The following is a 23,500-nucleotide window of genomic DNA, read 5'->3' on the forward strand; positions in this document are numbered from 1 at the left end:
CTTGAAACAGAAAACATGATGCAGAAATATGTTATCTACAAAAAATTCACTTCAGACAGAATATAGGTTGATAGGGAATAGAAAAAGATGGGGGCGCCTGGGTGGCTGGGTTAAGCATCTGAGTTGGCTCAGGTCATGATCTCACGGTTCGTGAGATTGATCCCCACGTCAGGCTCTGTGGTGACAGTTCAGAGCCTGGAACCTGCTTCAGATACTGTGTCTCCCTCTCTCTCTTCCCCTACCCTGCTCATGCTCTGTTTCTCTCTCTCTCAAAAATCAACAATAAAATTTTATGAAAAAGATGTACTATGCAAATATTAATGAAAACAAAAGCAAGATTGACTCCATTAATATCAGATAAAGTAGTCTCGACATCAAAGAAAATTATTAGAGAAAAACAGGCAGTGATCCAAAATGTAACCCCACCAAACAACAGAAACTCCTAGGACACAAATCAAAACTGACTGAACTGAACGGATAAACAAACAAATCTTCAATTATATTTGGGGAATTCAGCACCTTACTGTTAGTGATTCGTAGAACTTGTAGACAACAGATATGAATTAATAGCAGATGTGGAAGAGCTGCAGAGCACATCCCTGAACAGGATTGAACGAAAATGTAGAATACTACCTAAAAGATTGGGGTGCCTGAGTGGCTCAGTTGATTAAGAATACTACCTAAAAGAGCAGGATATGTGTTCTCCTCCAGTGCTTGTGGAGCATTCAGTAAGGTAAAACATATACTGGGCCATGAAGAAAGCTTAGGAAATTTTGCAGAACTGAAATCATGCTATGTTGTCCGTACATAAAGAAATCAAACTGTGGGGGCACCTGTGTGGCTGAGTTGGTTGGGAGTCTGACTTCAGCTCAGGTCATGATCTCACGGATTATGAGTTCAAGCCCCATGCTGGGCTCTGTGCTTACAGCTCAGAGCCTAGATCTTGCTTCAGATTCTGTGTTTCCCTCTCTCTCTGCCCTTCCCCGACTTGTGTTTTGTCTTTCTCTCAAAAATAAATAAAAACATTACCCCCCCCCCCCAAAAAAAACCCTCACAAAACAAAAAAAAAAGAAATCAAACTGAATCAGTAACAGGAAGTCAACAGACCTTACAAATTAAACAAGACCCATGTAAGTAAAGCATGAATCAAAGAAGGCTCAACGGAAATTTTAAAAATACTTAGAACTAAGTGAAAAAGTATACCAATTTGTGTGTGAAGCAGGTTAAAGTGCTGTTATGGAAGTTTATAGTAATAAATGCTAACATTGGATAAGATGAAAGGTCTTGAATCCATAATGAACTTTCTACGAACTTTCTACCTGAAGAAAGTGGAAAAGAACAAAGTAAATCCACAGCAAGTAGGAGAAAGAAAATGAAAAAAGCAGAAATCAATGAAGTTTATAATAGGAAAACAGTAGAGAAACCTAATGACACAAAGCCAGTGCTTAGAAAAAAAATAAAATTGATAAACCTAGCAGTCTTCACACACACACACACACACACATGCACGCATACCCCAAACCACCAATATCAGGAAGGAAACGGGGCTATCACTTCTGGGTTCATTAACAGGATGATACTTTAAATGTTATGCTTTTAATTTGACAGTTGAGAAGAGATGCATCAATTCTTTAGAAATCCTAAACTACCAAACTCAAAATGACATGGACAATTTGGTCCATAGATTGTCATAGAAGATGATGTAGATAATTTGAATTAAAGAAATTTAATTTAAAATAGATTAAAAAATCTACAGATGTTTTTACCGTCTATCAAACATGTAACCATTTAAGGAGGAATTCACACTGATTTTATACAATCTCTTCTAGAAAAAGAGAAGGAAACAGTTCTAATGGAGTTTTTTCTTATCCCGATACCGAAACCATGTAACGATAGCCCAGGAAACAAAATTAATCTATAGATCGATATGTCCCATAAATTTACTAGCACAATTCCTTAACAAAGTATTAGCAAATAGAAACTAGCCCTGTATAAAAAGAATCCTACACCGTGACCGAGTGGGATATATTCCCAGTATGCAAAAGTGGTTCAACATTCCAGAACCAATCAGCGTAATCTACCATAGGCTGACAAAGATGCTGTTATACATAAAATTGCTTTATTAATTTCCTTTCAGATTGTTGATTGCAGTTGCATAGAAGCCTCACCTGATTTGGGGGTCTTATATTGTGGCTTACAGCTTTTCTGAATTTATTTATTACCTCGAGTGGCCTTTTTGTAAATTCCTAGGGATGATTTGTAGTTAGAGGGAACTTTTCCACTCTTTCTTTAAGGCCAAAGAATTGTTTTCTTAATCCCAAAAGCAGATGGTCGCTCTTGGAAGAAAAACTACAAATAATTCTTAGGAATATAGATGCAGAACTCCAAATAAAGTCCAACAGTGTAGGAAAAGAATTATATGCCATGACGAATTAGGATTTATTCCAAACCTGCAAGCTTATTCAGCATTCAAAAATCAATTAACATAATCCATCCCATCAGTAAGCTGCAGAAAGAAAAACTGTATGATCCTTTGATAGGATCCTTTGATGCAGAAGAAGCATTTAACAGAATCCATGTATGATTAAAATTCAGCAAACTAGGAATAGAGAATTTCCTCAAGTTGATGAAAAACATCTACCAAAAAATCTGTTAACATCACATATAATAAAGAGAAACTGGGTGCTTTCTCTCTAAGATCAGGAGCAAGTCAGGGCCATCCGGTTTCACCACTCTTAATTTGACATCTTCATAGAAATCCTAGGTAATGCAACAAAACGGATATGAAAGGTGACAAGGGAAGAAATAAAACTCTTCTTTTTGCAGAGATTCGATTGTCTAAGAATCCTAAAGCAGCACACTCCTACAACATAGAAGTCATTTATAGGGAGGTTGCCGGATACAAGCTTAATATTCAACAGGCATTTGCCTTATTAATATTTTAGTTGTAGTTGTCTTGTTATTGGTGAGTTGTAAGCGTTCTTTACATATTCTGTATATCAGTCCCTAATTAGGTGTATTGTTTACAAATATTTTCTCCCGTTTTGGCGTTGTCATTTTAGTATCTTGGCTGTGCGCTCTGCAGCAAAAGAGTTTTTTGTTTCATGAAATACAGGTTATCTGTTCTATCTTTTGTCGCTATTGGTTTTGGTGTTGTATCTAAAAGGGCTGTGTCTATCCCAAGGACAAAAACATTCACTCTTATATTTTCCTTAAGTAAATAGTTGTTACATTTAGGTCTGTTACCCATTTTTGTGTATGGTGTGAGAAAGGGGTTTAATATTTTGACATGTAGATATCCAATTGGCTCAGCATCAGTTGTTGAAAAGGATTTGTGTGTGTGTGTGTGTGTGTGTGTGTGTGTGTGTGTGTGTGTGTGTCCATGTGTCTGTGTGTCCGTGTGTGTGTACCCATTTCACCTACCCGAAAACCCACACCTCTGGAACCAGCAGTATGCTCCCTGTATCTATAAGATCCCTGTTTGCGGTTTTCATTTTTCAAATTCCATATATAAGTGAGATTATACAGTATCTGTCTTCCTTTTTCTGACTTGTTTCACTTTGCATAATGCCCTCAGGATCTATCCATGGTGTCCCCACATGGCAAGAATTCATTATTTTTTATGGATGAATAATATTCCACATGTATATAATGTTTGTAAAATGTATAGTAAATATACACATATATATGTATGTAATACATGTATAATGTAGTGTATGTAATTTATGTAATTTAATATATAACTATTTAGATGTTTGTTCTTCGTTTATTTATATAATGCTGCAACGAACAAACGTGTATATCTTTTCAGGTTAGTGTTTTCATTTTTTTCAGATAAATACCCAGAAGTGGAATTGCTGGATCATATGATAGTTGTATTTTTAATGTTTTGAGGAACTAACTACCATGTTGTGTTCTGTGGTGGCTTCACAATTTACCTTCCCACGAACAGTACCCAAGGGTTTCCTTTTCTTCACATCCTTGTAAACAGTGGTTATGTCTTTTCTTTTTGATAATAGTCATTCTAATAGGCATGAAGTGATATCTCATTGTGGTTTTGGTTTGCGCTTCCCTGATGATGTAGAGTACCTTTTTCAAGTACCTGTTGGCCGTCCGTATGTCTTCTTTGGAAAAATGTCTATTCATATCCTCTGCCCATTTTAAGTCAAATTTGATTTTTCTTATTGAGTAATATTAGTTCTGTTTTGGACATTAACCCCTTATCAGATAAATGGTTGCAAATAATTTCTCCCATTCAGTGGATTGTCTTTTGATTGTATTGATGGTCTCTTTTGGGGTACAGAAGCTTTTTAGTTTGATGCCGTTCCATGTGTTCTTTTTTGCTTTCGTTGCCTTTGCATTTAGGGTCAAATCCAAAAACTTATTGCCAAGATTGATGTGTAACCTACTGCCTGTTTTCTTCGAGGACTTTCATAGTTTCAGGTTTTGTGTTCCAGTGTTCAGTCCATTTTGAGTTAGAGTTTGTGTATAGTGCAAGATAGCAGTTTAATTTCACTCATGTGGCTGTCCATGTTTCCTAACACCATTTATTGAAGTGGTGACTGTCCTTTCCCTATTGTGTATTTTGGCTTCTTTGTCATAGATTAGATGACTTAGATGTGGGTTTATTGTGAACTCCCTATTCTGTTGCATGGATCTGTGTGTCTGGATTTATGCCAATAGTATATTGTTTTGATTACAATAGCTTTGTAGTATAATTTGAAATCAGTGAGCATGCTACCTTTTGCTTTGTTGTTCCTTCTCAAGGTTGCTTTGGCTATTCAAGATTTTTTTGTGGGGGTGCCTGGGTGGCTTGGTCCATTAAGTGTCTGACTTTTGATTTTAGCCCAGGTCATGATCTCATGGTCCGTCAGATCGAGCCCTGCATAGGGCTCTGCACAGACAGTGTGGAGCCTGCCTGGGATTCTCTATCTGCCCCTACCCTGCTCACATGCATGTGTCCTCTTTCTCTCAAAATAAATAAACATTTTGGGGGCAGGGGGAACCTCTTGTGGTTCTACACGCAAACTTTAGTATTATTTCTTCCAGTGTGACAATTGCTTTTGCCCTTTTCATAGGGATTGTATTAAGTCTGTAGGTTGTTTTGGGTTGTAAGGACATTTTAATGCTAATCTTCCAATCCAAGAGCATAGTATATCTTTCCAGTTGTTTGTGTTGTCTTCCATTTCTTTCATTGGAGTTTTATAGTTTTTAGAATACAGATCTTTTATATTCTTGGTTAAGTTTATTCCTAGGTATTTATTCTTTTGGTGCAATTGGAAACGTATTCTTAATTTTTATTAAGAATGTTTTCTTAATTTTACCTCTGTTGTTTTGTTATTAGTGTATAGAAATGCAACAGATTCTTGTATATTGATTTTTTTTTATTCTGCAATTTTACCTAACTTATACATCAGTTCTAATAGTTTTTTGGTGGACTCTTCAGGGTTTTCTATATATAGTATGACTTCTTCACATAGTGATAGTTTCACTTCTTTAGCAATCTGGATGCCTTTTAGTTATTTATTTTTGTTCTGTGATTGCTGCAGCTAGGACTTAACTTCCATTACTGTGTTGAATGAAAGTAATGAGAATGGATGGACATTCTTGTCTTGTTCTTGATGTGAGAAAAAACTTTTAGTTTTTCACCATTGAGTATGCTGTTAGCTGTGGGTTTTTAATATATGGCCTTTATTATGTGGAGGTATGTTCCCTTTAGCCCCACTTTGTTGGAAGATAACCTTATGATTTTTATTCTTTATTTTGTTAATGTGTGTGTCACGCTAATGGATTTGTGGATTATGGACCATCCTTGAATCCCTGTAATAAATCCCAGTTTGTTACCGTATATCATCCTCTTATTATATTGTTGCATTCAGTTTCCTAATATTTTCTTGAGGTTTTTTGTATCTGTGTTCATCAGGGATATTTTCCTGTAATTTTCTGTTCTTGTAGCATCATTTTCCGGTTTTGGTATGACAGTAATGCTGGCCTTGTAAAATGAGTTAGGAAATGTTCCCTCCTGTTCTATTTTTTGGTGGAGTTTGAGAATGGTATTCTATTTTAGGTGATTTGTGGAATTCACCAGTGAAGGTGTTTGGTCCTGGGCTTTATTTGGTGGGTGTAGGGAGGGGGCTTTATTTTTAGGGAGGCTTTTTTTTCCTGATTCAGTTTCCTTAGTATTAATTGGTCTGTTCAGATGTTTTATTTCATCATGATTCACTCTTGGTAGACCATTTTTCTAGAGATTCATGCATCTCATCTAGAGTGTCAAATTTGTTATGACATAATTGTTCATAGTCTCTTAAAATCCTTTGTGTTTCTGTGTACGAGTTATAATGTTTTCGTTTTCTTTTCTGATTTATTTGAGTCCTCTTTTTTTTGGCAAGTCTAGTAAAAATTCAGATAATTTTATCTTTTCAAAGAACCATCTCTTAATTTTATTGATCTTTTCTATTGTCTTTTCAGATCATATTTCATTTATTTCTGCTCTGATCATGATTATTTCCTTCCTTCTGCTAACTTGAGTTTCATTACCTCATCTTTTTCTCGTTCCTTGAGATGTAAGGTTAGGGTTTTGTTTTGTTTTTTGTTTTGTTTTGTTTTGTTTTTTTTGAGAATTTTCTGGATTCTTACTGTAAGTATTTATCACTATGAATTTCCGTCTGAGAACTGCCTTTGCTGTATCCTGTAAGTTTTGATATATTGTATTTCCATTTTCATTTGCCTCAGGATATCCCTTGGTTTCTCTATTGAGTCATTGGTTGTTCAGGAGAGTGTTGTGTAGTCTCCACATATCTGAATTTCTAGTTTTTGTACTGGTAATTGATTTCTAGTTACATGCAGGAAAGATGCTTGATAGGGTTTGGGTCTTCTTAAATTTGCTAGGTTTTGTTTTCTGTCTTAATATATGATCAGTTGTTGAAAATTCTTCATGTGTACTTTAGAATTTTTCTTTGTGGATGAAATGTTTGTAAATGTCTATAAAGCCCATCTGGTCTAACGAGGCATTTAAGGCCAATGTCAAAAGTTGACAACACCTGATGATTGAACATATTCTAAAGTTCTGTGTTTGTATTCCCCCCTCCTTGTTTTATGGTTTTGATGTCAAATCCATAACTTTTAATCTCCTGTATCTCTTAACTAATTATTAGAAGTAATGTTTTTGTTTTGTACTTTGGTCCTTTATGTTTCATACTGCTTTTGTAAGTGATTAACCCACTATCTTCACGACATTAGGATATTCTGAATTTCACTATATATTTGTTTTTACCAGTGAGATTTATACTTTAATATGTTTTCGTGTTACTAATTTGTATTCTTTTGTTTCAGCTTAAAGAAGTCCCTTTAACATTTCTTGTGAGGCTTTTCTGGTGTTGGTGAATTCTAGCTTTTGTTTGGGAAACTCATTTATTTGTCCTTTGATTCTAAATGAGAGCTTTGCTGTGTATTGTTGTCCAGTAAAGATTTTTCTTTTCCCATTCTTTGAATATACCATGCCACTGCCTTCTGACTGGAAAGGTTTCTGCTGAAGGATCTGATAATCTTATGAGAGTTCCCTTTTCTGGAACCAGTTGTGAATTTTTTGCTACTTTTAACATTCTCTCCGTGTCTTTAGTTTTTGGCACTGCATCTCATAATGTGTTTCAGTGTGGGTTTTTTGAACTCATCTTACTTGGAAATTTCTGAGCTTCCTGGATATGGATTTCTTTTTTTCCCCCCAATTTGGGGAAGTTTTCGGCTATTATTTCTCTCAGTGAATTTTCTGCCCCTTTCTTTTTCATCCCCTTTTGTGATTTCTATAATGCAATTGTTGGTCTGCTGTATATTGTCTCATATGCCTCTTAAGCTGTGTTCACTTTTCCCCCTGCTCTCACTGGGTGAATTCCACTGTCTGACTGCAGATTACTGATTCATTCTGCCTCATTGTTCTGCTATTGAATTCCTCTAGTATTTGTCAGTTGTCTTACTGTATTTTCTGTTTGGTACTTTCTGGTACTTTCTTCATGTTGAGGTTCTCACCGTGTTCATCCGTTTTCTCCTGAGTTCGATGAGCATCTATATGACTATTATTTTGAACTCCTATTAGGTAAATCACTTGTCTCCATTCCATTAAGAACTTATTCTTAGGTTTTTTCTTGTTCTTTCATTTTGAACACACATTTCTTTGTGTATTTTTCTTGATTCTCTGTGTTGGTTTGTGTTCATTAGATAAAACAGCCACCTCTCCTAGTATTGGAAGAATGGCCTGGTGTAGGTGATGAACCTTATCATTCGACCCTGACTTAGCTCTTGGATGCCTGTCAAATTTTCATGGTTGTCTAACCAGCCTCTTTTATTTGTAGTGGCTTTCAGTAGTTGAGGGTGTTCCAAGACCTGTCACTGTCCCAAGGGGAGGATCTCACTCAGCATCTAGATTCAGGCTGATTGGAAGGGAGATCTTCAGACGGTATCTCTTCAAGTATGCAAATATGTACAGTCCTGTGAGACCGGAAGCAGAAGCGATGCTGGCCACCAGAGCTGGGGAATCTAAAAGTGTTCACTAGGCAGTAGGCGCCCAAGTATGGTGGAGGAGTATACACACTGCTTTCCAGAAGACCCTGGCGAGCTGGAGTGAGGCCGAGGGAGAACGCGGAGAGAAGATACCCTCCAGCTCGAGTGAATCAGAGGGAGAGCGCGCTGTTGGTGCTCACTTACCATTGCCGGATGATAAACCAGCCTTGCGTTAGTAGGATAAATCTCACGGGGTCTTTGTGTGTAATCCTCGTAATGTGTTACTCGATAACATTTGCTAGTATTGTGCAGAGTATCTGTGGGTCTGTATTCCAAAGATGTTGCTCTTAGTTGTTTTAGACATTGAACTGTAGTTGTCTTCTCTCATCATGTCTGAGTTTAGTGTCGATGTAATATAAGGCTCATATAATTAGGGGGGAGGTGTTCTTTTCTATTGTTTGCAGGAGTGTTTGAATAATCAATATTAATTATTACTTAAACGAGTTTAAAAGTTCACCAGTGAAACCATCTGGACCTGGGCTTCCTTTATGGGCAGTTTTAAAATGACTGCAGTGTGTTTACTTCTTACACTTTTTTTCAGATAGCTTATTTCTTCTTGTGTTGTTATATTTTTTCCGATTCTTGGAATTTTTGTATTTCAGCCAAGTTATCAAATTAGTTCAAAACATTCACTTATATTTTGTTTTTGTAGCGTAGAAAACATTCCAGGTTTGTAATGTGAGTACATTCTATCCCTAGCACGTGTACCGTCTTTATTTCACAACTTCAGTAATTTATTTTTTTTAGAAACATTTATTTGTTTGTTTTTGAGACAGTGCACATGAGAGTGAGCAGGTGAGGGGCAGAGCGAAAGGTGGACAGAGAATCCCGAGCAGGCTCCACGCTGCCAGCACAGAGCCCAGCGCAGGGCTCAGTCCCACGAATCATGAGATCATGACCTGAGTTGAAATCAAGAGCCGAATGTTCAACCGACTGAGCCACCCACCCAGGCGCCCCATAACTTCAGTAGTTTGACTCTTATGTCTCTTATTTCCATGTCAGCCTAAATACATTTTAGTCAGCTTTATTGATATTTTAGAAGAGTCATCTATTACTTTTCTTTGCTGGTTTATTAATTTTTATTCTTCTCATTTCACATCCTTCCTTGCTTTGGTTTGTATTGCTTTTTTTCTCCCGTTGTTCTCAGGTATACACGGCAGGTTATTCATTTGGGATTGTTCTCTTTTAATATGATTATTGCAGGATAAATTGTCTTCTAAGTACTGTTCTCTGTCTCATAAGTTTTGGTGTATTTGGTCTTCGTTTTTACTCAAAGTATTTTCTTAAGTTTCCTGGATATTGTTCCCCTCTATTTTATTCAGAGATGTGTTATTAATATACTATTTGAGTTTTCAAAATTCCTTCTTGTGATTGATTTATAATTGCCTTCCATTTTGGTGGGAGAACATTTTAGAATGTATTCTGGGGAATCTTTCATGTGTACTTCTGAAGAATGTGTAATCTGCTCTTCTTGAGTGGAGTGTCTTATATATACTTGTTAATCTGGTTACCTGATAGTGTTATTTTTATCTCTTTTTTTCCCCTTTTATTTGTATTCTACCAGTTGTTTTATCCATTACTTAAAGTGGAATTTTAAAGTCTTTAATTATTGTTGATGTGTGTATTTTTGCTTTGCATTCTGTCAGTACTTGCTTGAGACTTATCGTTAGCAGCGGATAATTGTTCGCATTTATGTCTCCTTAACTGATGGACTGTTTTGATCATATAATGTCCTGCTTTATCTCTAATAACATATTTTGTGTAAAAATGTATTTTGTCAGATATTAGTATCGCCTCTCTAGCATTATCGATGGTGTGTACGTGATAGATCTTTCTCTGCTTTTAAAATTTGCTACCTATTTGTTCCTTTGGAGCTAAGAGTGTCTCTTGTATACAGCATCTGTTTGGATTTACATATTTTCTGCAACCTAACATTTACTGCTTTTGATTGGATTTCTAAATCCATTCCCAGTTTTCTGTTATTGATACGGCTGGATTTACTCCTGCCATATTACATTTTGACATTTATCTGCCCTAAACAGCCTTATGAACCTGTAGTTCTTTTATATTACTGCCTTCGTTTTCATTAAGTGAATATGGTTTAGCATAATATTTCAATTTCTTCAATGACCTTTTCACTTTATTATTTTCGTAATGGTTGTTGTTATAATTTACCTAAGAAATTCACCCTATCAGACTCCACTTCAGATTTATACTCCCTCATCTTTAGTGAAATATAGAAAGGTCATTCATATGTAATTCTATTTCTTCTCCTCTATCTTTGGGCTGTTACTTTTGTACATAGTAGATCTGTATATGTTGAAATTCCAACAATACATTGTTGAATTACTACTTTATATAATTGGATGTCTTTTATTTTTTATTTTTTTAATTTATTTTATTTTATTTTATTTATTTATTTTTTTATTATATGAAATTTATTGTCAAATTGGTTTCCATACAACACCCAGTGCTCATCCCAAAAGGTGCCCTCCTCAATACCCATCACCCCCCTCCCCTCCCTCCCACCCCCCATCAACCCTCAGTTTGTTCTCAGTTTTTAACAGTCTCTTATGCTTTGACTCTCTCCCACTCTAACCTCTTTTTTTTTTTTTTTTCTTTTTTCCTCCCCCTCCCCCATGGGTTCCTGTTAAGTTTCTCAGGATCCACATAAGAGTGAAACCATATGGTATCTGTCTTTCTCTGTATGGCTTATTTCACTTAGCATCACACTCTCCAGTTCCATACTGGAACTGCTACAAAAGGCCATATTTCATTTTTTCTCATTGCCACGTAGTATTCCATTGTGTATATAAACCACAATTTCTTTATCCATTCATCAGTTGATGGACATTTAGGCTCTTTCCATCATTTGGCTATTGTTGAGAGTGCTGCTATGAACATTGGGGTACAAGTGCCCCTATCCATCAGTACTCCTGTATCCCTTGGATAAATTCCTAGCAGTGCTTTTGCTGGGTCATAGGGTAGGTCTATTTTTAATTTTCTGAGGAACCTCCACACTGCTTTCCAGAGTGGCTGCACCAATTTGCATTCCCACCAACAGTGCAAGAGGGTTCCCGTGTCTCCACATCCTCTCCAGCATCTATAGTTTCCTGATTTGTTCATTTTGGCCACTCTGACTGGCGTGAGGTGATACCTGAGTGTGGTTTTGATTTGTATTTCCCTGATAAGGAGCAACGCTGAACATCTTTTCATGTGCCTGTTGGCCATCCGGATGTCTTCTTTAGAGAAGTGTCTATTCATGTTTTCTGCCCATTTCTTCACTGTGTTATTTGTTTTTCGGGTGTGGAGTTTGGTGAGCTCTTTATAGATTTTGGATACTAGCCCTTTGTCCGATATGTCATTTGCAAATATCTTTTCCCATTCCGTGGGTTGCCTTTTAGTTTTGTTGGTTGTTTCCTTTGCTGTGCAGAAGCTTTTTATCTTCATAAGGTCCCAGTAATTCACTTTTGCTTTTAATTCCCTTGCCTTTGGGGATGTGTCGAGTAAGAGATTGCTACGGCTGAGGTCAGAGAGGTCTTTTCCTGCTTTCTCCTCTAAGGTTTTGATGGTTTCCTGTCTCACATTCAGGTCCTTTATCCATTTTGAGTTTATTTTTGTGAATGGTGTGAGAAAGTGGTCTAGTTTCAACCTTCTGCATGTTGCTGTCCAGTTCTCCCAGCACCATTTGTTAAAGAGGCTGTCATGGGGCGCCTGGGTGGCGCAGTCGGTTAGGCGTCCGACTTCAGCCAGGTCACGATCTCGCGGTCCGTGAGTTCGAGCCCCGCGTCAGGCTCTGGGCTGATGGCTCAGAGCCTGGAGCCTGTTTCTGATTCTGTGTCTCCCTCTCTCTCTGCCCCTCCCCCGTTCATGCTCTGTCTCTCTCTGTCCCAAAAATAAATAAACGTTGAAAAAAAAAATTTTTTTAAAGAGGCTGTCTTTTTTCCATTGGATGTTCTTTCCTGCTTTGTCAAAGATGAGTTGGCCATACGTTTGTGGGTCTAGTTCTGGGGTTTCTATTCTATTCCATTGGTCTATGTGTCTGTTTTTGTGCCATTGGATGTCTTTTAAAGAAACTGAGAGAAGAAAGGATAGCAAATATCTCCACGTGGAGTTTGTTATATTAACTTTCTTATTCACTATTTCTGCTTCATTTCATTTGCTGCTGTGGATTCATGTTACCATCCAGGGTCATTTCCTTACCCCAGGTTACCTGTGCTTTTCTGCCTCATTTTGCCTCATTGTCAAATATATTTAATTTCTACGGTTATAGACTGAACAGTATAGGTATATACATAATGATTGTTGCATGGCCTTGGCCATATGGTTAGGAGAAGAAATACGTCTTTATCCTGTCTTTTAAAATACCGTTATTTTTCCTACAGTCCTTATAGATTTGAAGTCATGACTGGGAATCTATAGGTTTATTTACATCACCTTCAGTTTTCAAAGCAGTGCTGGTATTTTGGTTGACTGTTGGGTTTTTTTTTTTGTTTTGTTTTGTTTTGTTTTGTTTTGTTTCTTTTCTTCTGCCAGCACACTGACTGTGTCATCCTACCTCCTGGATTCTGTGTGTTTGATGAGAAGTCAGGTGGTCATCTTACTGGAGTTACCTTGTATGTGGTGAATTGTAATTCTCTTGATACTTAAGAAATTTTCTTTCCTCTTTAGTTTTTAATATTTTTACTGTGATGCATTTTGATGTGGATCTCCGTTTATCCCTCGTGAAGTTTATCTATCATCTTGGATTTGCATATTGTTTTTCTCTAAGTTTGCAAAGTTTTACAACAACTATGTTGAATAATTTTTCTGCCCCTTACTCTTTCTTCTTTTCTTTTGATATTCCCATTATGAATATGTTGGTGCAGATAATGGTATCTTTCATTTATTTGAGGCTTTGATCAGTTTTCTTCATTCTTATTTCTAGTGTTTAGACTGTATTATATCTACAAGTTTACTAATTCTTTCTTGTATAAGCTTCATTGTAGTTATTGTAAATTTTCAAATTTAGAATTTTCATTTCATTCTTTTCTCTGTTTATTATATTTTCTGTGTGAGAAGGTATCACTACTACCTATCACCACTACCTCCCTTTTTTCCGTAAATATGGTTACTTTGTTTTTAGTTTATTTTTGAGAGAGAGAGAGACAGAGAGACAGAACATGAGCAGGATAGGAGCAAAGAGGGAGAGACAGAATGCGAAGCAGGTTCCTGGCTCTAAGTCAGCACAGAGCCCCCTGCGGGGCTCGAACTCACGAGCCATGAGATCATGACCTGAGCCTAAGTCGGACACTCAACCGACTAAGCCACCCAGGCGCCCCAGTGTGGTTCCCTGTTGAACATGTTTATAATAGCTGCTTGGAGGTCGGCTAAATCCAGTATCCAGACCCTCTCAAGGACAGTTTGTTGCCTGTTATTTCTCCCACGTATGTGAAATTTTCCCGTTTGTCTTGTGAACCTGTAATTTTGGACGAAAGCATATTTTAGATATTTTCTACCGAGTCTGATAGGGCTTCTTGTTATTTTTGCTTGCTTATGTATTTGTTAAGTGACTTGATTGTATTATTTGACTGAAGTCTTTTCCTCTTGCAGTGTACTGTTGGCTGATGTCTCTTGTCAGAGGGCTCTGCCTTGGGCAGTGCACATGGTTCGTAGAATGGCAGTCGCGTTGACAGGGTGCTCTTTGAGTGTGTCTATGATGATTAATTCTGGGTGTCAACCCGAGTGGCCTCAGGGATGGCCAGACTGGTAAAAGTGTGTCTTGGGGGGTGTTTCTGGAAGCAGCATTTGACTCAGTAGACAGAGTAAGGAGATCCACCCTCACCATTATGGTCAGATATGCTCTAATTCGTTGAGGATGGAATGGAACAAAAGGCAAAGAAGGACAAATTCTCTTTCTCTTTTTGCGCCGGGACGTCCATCCTCTCTGGACAGGATCAGTGCTCCTGGTTCTGGGGCCTTCAGGCTCTGGGACTTACACCACCAACCCTCTAGTTGGCAGGCCTTTCATCTTTGCTGGGAGTTACACCATCACCTCCCCTAGTTCTCAGGCCTTTTGAAATACAGTTGGCTTTCCTGGTTCTCCAGCTTTCAGACAGCAGACTGTGGGACTTCTTGGCCTCCGTAAGTGCAAAAGCCGGGTCCTTTAATAAACCTCTTCCTTTGTCTGTGTCGCTCTCACACGTACATATAGTACCTGGCTCTGTTTCTCTGGAGAACCCTGATTAACAGTGTCTTTCACTGATCTCTGTGTTAACCTCCCTGCCTCTAATGGTGTCACATTCTGCCCTTAGCCTCTACTCATTGTTGGCTCTTCGCTCAATGTTTCCAACGTTGTCCTGAGTCACACATTCTATAGTTTGGTCCAGTTAAATGTGAGTCCTTTCAGAGAGTAGTGTGTGAGGCGACTCTTTGGTACTGCCCTTCATGCCACCATTTTTGAGATCATCTCCTGGAAAACACAGTTGGAGGAAATCATTAGAATATCTTCATCTATTATAAGTGTATTTGTGTGAGTGGTTCTGGTGGATCGGAACAAATGCAATAGCCTGGGATGCCTCTTCTTTGTCTCTTTGCCTTGTTCCTTCTGGTGTAATGTCTCTTGTGTTCCAGAGCTGCACACACCACCAGCTGAGTTTGCCAGGAGCCCCCAAGGAACCAGGTTTTTTTAAAAATTAATTTCTCTTTTTGTTTGTTTCTTTTTGAGATAGAGTTCACGCGTGAGCAGGGAGGTGCAGAATGAGAGTGAGACACAGAATCTGAGGCAGGCTCCAGGCTCTGAGCTGTCAGCACAGAGCCCGACCCAGGGCTTGAACCGAGCCCTGACATCATGACCTGAGTTGAAGTCAGACGCTTAATCTACTGCGCCACCCAGTTGCCCCCAAATTACCAGCTTTTTGAGTTAACACTTGTACAACTGTTTTTCTGTTTCTGTTTTATTAACAGAAGGGATCATGAGGGACCCGGGAAAACTGACCTGGAATGACTCACTCGAAGGCATCCTTTAGTAAATCTACTGGGCCTTAATAATGAATAAAAAGTTTTATCTATATTATTATTTTTTAAGTTAATTTATTTTGAGAGAGAGAGAGAGAGCGCGTGCTCATGAGCAGGGGAAGGGGCTGAGAGCCCAGAGGGCTCGAATTCAGGAACATAACCGTGAGATCATCAAGTGTCAGAAGCTAAACAGAGTGAGCCACTCAGGCCCCCTCATCTGTATTATTTTTAAGTTTATTTTTGTATTTCAATGATTTTACCTTTATTATTTCCCTCCTTGTGGTTTCTACTTCTTTCTTTTACATTATTGTTGCCTTTTTGTACCTTTTTTTTTGGGGGGGGGGTCAAGGATTCAGTTGTTTTTCATTCCTTTTCACTGATACATGTAATGCTATGAAATCTCTGATCAGTACGTGTATTCCACATAGACTCATAAGTAATATTTTCAGTGGTTTTTTTGGTTTAGCAATTCAGCTTTGGTCTGTGTTTCCTTAAAAAAAGAGAGCAGTTTAGGGGCGCCTGCGTGGCTCAGTCGGCTAAGTGTCTGACTTCAGCTCAGGTGATGATCTCACGGTTCGTGGGTTTGAGCCCTGCATTGATGCTGACAGCTCAGACCCTGGAGCCTGTTTTAGATTCTGTGTCTCCCTCTCTCTTTGCCCCTACCTCACTCGCGCTGTGTCTCCTATTGTCTCAAAAATAAATAAACATTAAAAAAAAATTTTTTTTAAAGAAACAGAGCAGTTTACCAGACAGTTGTTTGGTTTTGAAGTCCTGATGGAAGAAGTTTTGTCTTCCTGAGTAAGTTCTAGTTTTAGTGCATTGTTCCCTGAGTGTGTTACCTTTATCAAGTTTTTTTTTTAAATGTTTTGTGCATCCTTGAGATGTAAGTGTATTTTGTATTAAAAGTTTTGATATGAAAAATTGTATATGGGTAATAATACATGTCTTCCTGATTGTTTGTCATTGCCTCTTCTATACCCTGACATTGTACTTTCTGATCTTTCTTGAAATACTCTTTTTTGTATCAGTGTGTTTTGTTTTTTTCCTTGCTTCTCTGAGTTTTGCTTCGTCTTTCAGTACTCACTGTTATTTGTACACTCAGAGTTGTGGGTGTTAGCCTTGCAAAGTGTTTTGTTTTTCTTTTTTTTTTTTTTTTGTCCTTCCTGATAACTAGATTGTATCTGTTTCCTTATTGTTTCCCTTTTACTGGGATAATATTGCCCATTCCTTTGTTTTTAGCTTTTTGAGTCATTTTCTGTCAGTGTGTTTCTACTTTGCAGCAGAGATTTGTGACTCAGTTTAAAGTCATTTTATTAATTGGTGAGTGAAGCCCATTCACATTTACTAACATGACTCCTGTTTGGTCTCATATCTGTCATTTTGTTACATTTCATGAGTGCATCATTTTTACAGAATCATTTTGTTTGAACATATGTTTTTTTTGTTTGTTTGTTTGTTTGGAGGCAGCCAATTAGAAAATATTGATGTTTTTGTTCTAGTAGTTACTTTTACAGTAATGTCTTTTATACTGGCCTTAGTTGCTCATTTCCTTATTTAACCTTTCATTTGATGTTTCAGCGTTTAGTGACCTTCTTTAGACTATTCTATGGCTCTCTCTGATCTTATTCTTTCTTCCTTTTTTTCCTGTTTCCTGTAGGCTTTTTAGTTGCATTATTTCTGCTTCACTGGAATATATAACATTTATGTATTACTCTTATGTTCTTGTTCTCAACTTTCTTTTTGTCTTAGTCCTACACTGCTCAGCTTTTCTGCCAGTGTGTCCTATCAAATCTCGGTTGCTTGAAGTTTGTCCTCTTCTAGAAGGTTCCGTGATTACATTATTACCTGATTTCTTGAATATCTAATATGATTGACCTCTTCCCAGAGCCTGGATACTTTTAAAGGATCACGTGGCTGGATATACAACCCTTGACTTCTACTTGGTTATTTGTTGAAAAGGTTGCTGCACTGACCTCACTTGGTTTATTGGTGACAGAGTCTCTTGCCCAATCTACATGTTTGTTTGTTTGCTTATTGAGACTTGATCTTTCTGTCCAGAGGAGACTTGTTCACTTTTAAGGTTTACAGTTTCATTAAAGCATGTCTTAGGAAGGACTGTTTCAGGTCAGCTTTCCTGATGGAAAAGGAAAGTTCATGGTGGTCCTTAAAATATGCGGGTAAGATCTCTTTTTATTTCTGGGCAATTTTCTTAGATAATGGTTTTTAATACTGTATTTATTCCATTGTTTTCTTTTTTTCTCTTTAGAGACTACAGTCACACATATAATTTTAATTTAAAACATGTACTTTATTATTTGGTAGATCACCTGCTTTATCCAGAACTTTCTCTGTGATCCAGTTTTCTTTCTTCGGTTTTATTGTCATTCGTTTTTTTTTTTTTTGTTGTTGCTCTATTGTCATGTCTTTTTTCCATGCTGTTTATTAAAATTTCATTCAAGTCTCTTTTCTCTTCATGCTTCCTACGAGTTGGCCTGAACCGCTCTAACAAAACACCACAGAGTGGGTGGCCTGTGTAGCAGAAATTTATTTTTTACTCGTCTGGAGGTTGTAAGGCAGGATGAAGGTGCCTTCAGGGTGCCTTCTGGTGAGCCCTCTCTCTACAGCTTGTGGCTCTCTCCTCACATGGCTTTTTTTCTGTGCACACAGGGAGAGCAGGCAAGTGCTGGTGTCTCTTTGGCTTCTGATCAGGAGGTCATTCCTATCCGATAAGTGCTACACCCTGATGACGTAATTCAAACCTTAATTAACCTCCTTAAAGGCTGTGTCTCTGGATGCAGTGACATTGGGGATTAGGGCTTCAGCATACAAGTTTGGGAGGGGGACAGTTCAGCTCATAACCAGGTTCTTACAATTTGAGTCATATTCTAAGATCACTCTGGCCTTTTTACAATTGAATTCTTCACCCGATCAGCCCTTGCCTCCGTAGTTCCCATTAATACTCCAAGTCCCTTGGGTCGGAGTTCTCGGTGGTCTGAGCCGTCATCTGTCAGAACGAAGATGTCTGCTCCATATTTTCCCTCTCACAGTGGGACTTCTCCTTTGAGGGAGTGATTTTATTTGCATGTAATTATCTATACGTTCTAGGGGCACCTGGGTGGTTCAGTCCGTTGAGCGTCTGACTTCAGCTCAGGTCAGGATCTTAACGGTTCGTGAGTTGGAGCCCCATGTCGTGCTCTGTGCTACAAGCTCAGAGCCTGGAGCCTGCTTCAGATTCTGTGTATCCCTCTCTCTCTGTCCCTTCCTTGCTCACACTCTGTTTCCCTGTCTCTCTCTCAAAAATAAGTAAGTATTTAAAACAAAGGACTTTAATTATCTCTAAGTTCTCTGTCTCTTCCTCTACGTGTAGTTGCCACGGGCTCAAGCTCTTTCTCTAGATGTGAGCTCTTTTATCAGTTTCTTCTGTATTAAATGTTTATTTCCTCAGTGGTGGTTTGAAGTCAGTAGTATTTTGTATTTCCCAGTTATGCTGAAGTCACGGGTTGTTGATTGGTCATTTTATTTGCTCTCCTTATGTTGATCCTTAGAGGCATTTGGAGGATAGATGGAGACGTTTCGAATTTAGTAGCTGCCGTTACTCCTCAGACGTCGGAATGCAGATGTATGCTTGCAGTAGTTTCCTCTCCTTTCTTCCACCATGCCAAGCCTTTTGTTTCTTGTTTCCATTTTCGTATTTTCATGTCCAACAGAAGAAATCGAAAAAATAAGTACGTATAGTTATTTTCTTCCTTGGAGACTAGAGAAGAAATCAAAATCCACTGAAACATAGGGCGTTTGTATATACGTTGCATTCCAGAAGAAATGCGTTAGTACTTATGTGTACGGTTAATTTTTCCTATCTTTAGAAGTCTTGGAAACTGATCACAAGAAAGGAAGGAGGCAAGAAAACCAGCATAAACCTATGTGGGAAGTTGCATTCATCAGTAAGAAAACGCCGACCAAGGAACGAGGTAATGTAATAGGAAAACCATTTAACCTGGACACAAATTCGTTTCCTTGCAGAGAAAGCCTCTGTCAGTGTGACTCATATGGAGTGAGTTTCAGCTGTATTTCTGAATTGTGTATCTATATGAAAAACTATTTAGGAAAAAAGACTAATGAATTTAATGACTGTGGAAAATTGCTACTCAGTATTGAACACAAGAAAACTCCTACCAGCGAGCAAAGTGAGTATTTTAAACATGGGGAAACTTTCAGTCAGGTTGAGGACTCTGTTGATAGTGAGAAGATTCAAAGTGGAGAGCAAAATTTTGAATATTACATGTATCAAGAAACCTTCCCCGAAAAGGCAACATTGAGTACGTACAAGAGAGAGATCACTGAAGAGAATCACTCTGAATGTATTGAATATGGGAGAACCTTCTTTCCTAACTCCTCTTTCCTGTCACATCACATGAATGCCTCCGAAGAGAATCATTGTGGACTGGGTACTTGTGGGAAATCGTTACGTGTGAAGTCTACCCTTTTGAAACCTTATGAGGCACGTATGAATCCCTCGGAGTGTAGTGAGAGTGGGGATCATTTCCGGGGGGATTTATGCCTTCCACAACTTCAAACAAATCATAAAGGAGAGAAACACTTTGAATGCAACGAATGTGGGAAAGCCTTTTGGGAGAAGTCCCACCTCACTCGACATCAGAGGATACACACGGGAGAGAAACGCTTTCAGTGTAATGAATGTGGAAAAACTTTCTGGGAGAAGTCAAATCTCACGAAACATCAGAGATCACACACGGGGGAGAAGCCCTATGTGTGCAACGAATGTGGTAAAGCCTTCAGCCACAAGTCAGCCCTCACGTTACACCAGAGAACACACACAGGGGAGAAACCCTATCAATGTAGTGCATGTGGGAAAACTTTTTACCAGAAGTCAGACCTCACCAAACACCAGAGAACACACACAGGGTTGAAACCCTATGAATGCTATGAATGTGGGAAATCTTTCTGTATGAATTCACACCTTACAGTGCATCAGAGAACTCATACAGGAGAGAAACCATTTGAATGTCCTGACTGTGGGAAATCTTTCTGTCAGAAGTCACATCTTACACAACATCAGAGAACCCATGTAGGGGATAAGCCCTACAAATGTAATGCATGCGGGAAAACTTTCTACCACAAGTCAGTTCTCACTAGGCATCAGATAATTCATACAGGGTTGAAACCTTATGAATGTTACGAATGTGGAAAAACCTTCTGCTTGAAGTCTGACCTCACAGTGCATCAGAGAACTCACACAGGGGAGAAACCCTTTGTGTGTCCTGAATGTGGGAAATTCTTCAGCCATAAGTCTACCCTCTCTCAACATTACAGGACACACACAGGAGAGAAACCCTTCGAATGTCACGAATGTGGAAAAATATTCTATAATAAATCGTACCTGACTAAACACAATAGGACACACACAGGGGAGAAACCCTACGAATGTAACGTATGTGGGAAAACGTTCTGCCAGAAGTCTCAGCTCACTCAGCACCAGAGAATCCACATAGGAGAGAAACCCTATGAGTGTAACCAATGTGGAAAGGCTTTCTGTCACAAATCAGCTCTAATTGTGCACCAGAGAACTCATACAGAAGAAAAGCCCTATAAATGTAATGAATGTGGGAAGTCTTTCTGTGTGAAGTCAGGACTTACTTTACATCAGAGAAAACACACAGGGGAGAAACCCTATGAATGTAACGAATGTGGGAAATCCTTCAGTCACAAATCATCCCTCACAGTGCATTATAGGGCTCACACAGGGGAGAAATCTTGTCAGTGTAATGAATGTGGGAAAATTTTTTACCGAAAATCAGACCTTGCTAAGCATCAGAGGTCACACACAGGCGAGAAGCCCTATGAATGTAACACATGTGGAAAAACCTTCTCTCAGAAGTCAAACCTCATTGTACATCAGAGAACACATACAGGAGAAAAACCTTACGATTGCAGTGGATGTTAGGAAGGTTGAGCTGTGGTTCAGTAGCCGCTATGCTTCAGAGAACGCACGCTGTAGAGGAAGTAATGTCGATGTTCTGAATGTTGAGTAACCTTCATCCACAAACTGGCCTTATTTTACCCCGAAGCAGACTGCAAAACATATAGGACAGTCTTGTTAAATAGTATTCCGTTGAATGTACCCTAGCAAATGTGGGTATAAAACCTTGCAGAATTTTGCTTTTGTGAATGTTTTTTTTTCTTTTTTTTTCGTGGCAAAAATATAAACTAGGTTATGTCAGAATTTCTATTAAGGGGAAATCTTCAATTTGAGACGTATAGCTTGAAGATTGTCTTTAGAAGTAATATAACATTGGAACTTGTGGTTTCGTTTTGATGCCATATTTGTCTTTAGGAAACATGAGAAATTGTAATTTATAGTTGAATATTGTGTAATGTACAAACAAAAAAAGAGTAGTAAAATGAAACAATGAATTTAAAAGAAGTTGCAGTAATACAGAGAATTCTCATTTGCCCTTTCCCGAGCTACCTCTTAAGATATCTTACATAAGTATGGTATATTCTCTGGCAGAAATGTGGATGGTACCATAATGCTAAGGCACATACGTCATTCACACTCAGTCGTTTTTACGTGCACTTTTGTGTATGTGTAGTTCTACAAAATATTGTCGCTTATGGTTTGAGTACCTGTCGATACAGGCTACAAAATCGAAAAGGAATCTGGAACCTGTGTTGCATTAGGATTACAAAGGAATCAGGATTTCATCACAAGAAGTTCCCTGGTGTTAATAACCATACCGTTTCTGCAATCTTAATCCTGGCAATTGATGAGAATATGAAGTTTTTAAAAAGGAGTTATAATTGAAATATTAGGGCAACAGTGTTAAGTGCTTCCGTGAAGTATCCCTTAAGTTTACGGGACTCCTGTATCTACACATGCTGCCTTCTATAAACTGTGTGTGTTCCATATGCATAACGGAAGTTAATATGATTGTGAATCGAAACCAGACACTCGTAGTTCAGCATCTCCCAGGTATGTCAGGGCCTGGAGGAACCTCTGGAAAGGAGGCCCCCAAAGCTAATATGTAACCACTTAAAACACATAAATCAAAATAACAAAATGGTAAATAAAATGTGTTCTGTGCAGAGGGATATCTAGTCCATAATCTCATTGTTCCCTTTCAAGCCGTGGGGTGCCTTGAGTGTACATATGTGAATTCTCCAGCCCTCAGCCTCAGTTGTATAAACCCCTGGAAGTAACTGCCCTCTAAGGCAGAGTTCAGAATAGAAGCCACAGACAGGCTATATGTCACTCAGGGTTGTAAACTAGGCTGTAAAATCACAGGTCCAGTGTACCCAGAAACATATCTGGGCTCATGGGTTTTTGATTATATGAGAAGGTGGGTTGAGACTGGAGCAGAGCCAGAGTAAGGTCAGAGTGAGGCTTTTATGGACCGACACGTGTAAAGGTGGTATATACTACATTCATTATCCGATTTCATAAGTCAGGTTACACAAACTAATGATCTTAAATTGCACAGATATTCTGAGCGTTCACCTTAGGAAACTAGAAACGGAAGAGTTAATTGAATGAAAAGGAGCAAAACAAAAGAAATAATAAGAATTAGAGCAGAAATCAGATCTTTGAAAAGACAAAAACAATAAAATGGAAAGTTTATTATTTGAAAAGGTCAATAAAATTGTTAAACTTTCAGCTAAGTTAACTAAGAAAAAGAGTAGATACAACTCACCAATATCAGAAGTGAAAGAGAGACATAACAACTGATTACATGGACATTAGAAGAATAGTAATGTTACGGACAACTCTGCCCACAAATTTCATAACCTAGATCTACTCCTTGAGAGACACAATCTGCCTAAACTCACAGAAGTATAAATTTGTATAGGCAAATATCTATTAAGGAAACTGAGTTCATCCTTAATCTTCCAAATCAGAAAGTTCAGGCCCAGATGTGTTCACTGGTGACTTCTA

The 23,500-nt window shown here is 38.2% G+C and overlaps 1 protein-coding gene across 1 annotated transcript in view; it reads left to right on the forward strand.

Moving 5' to 3' along the window:
- LOC123576402 (zinc finger protein 33B-like) overlaps nucleotides 1–21,991 on the forward strand; it is a 38,361-nt gene extending 16,370 nt beyond the window's left edge. The window contains 2 exon segments of the mRNA XM_045437200.1: nucleotides 19,413–21,484; nucleotides 21,486–21,991. Of these exon segments, the coding sequence (XP_045293156.1) occupies nucleotides 19,413–21,484; nucleotides 21,486–21,599 (2,186 nt within the window). The 3' untranslated portion in view covers nucleotides 21,600–21,991.
- The last annotated feature ends 1,509 nt before the right edge of the window (nucleotides 21,992–23,500 follow it).

The sequence above is a fragment of the Leopardus geoffroyi genome, chromosome D2 (assembly GCF_018350155.1).
Source record: "Leopardus geoffroyi isolate Oge1 chromosome D2, O.geoffroyi_Oge1_pat1.0, whole genome shotgun sequence".
NCBI classification, from domain to species: Eukaryota; Metazoa; Chordata; class Mammalia; order Carnivora; family Felidae; genus Leopardus; species Leopardus geoffroyi.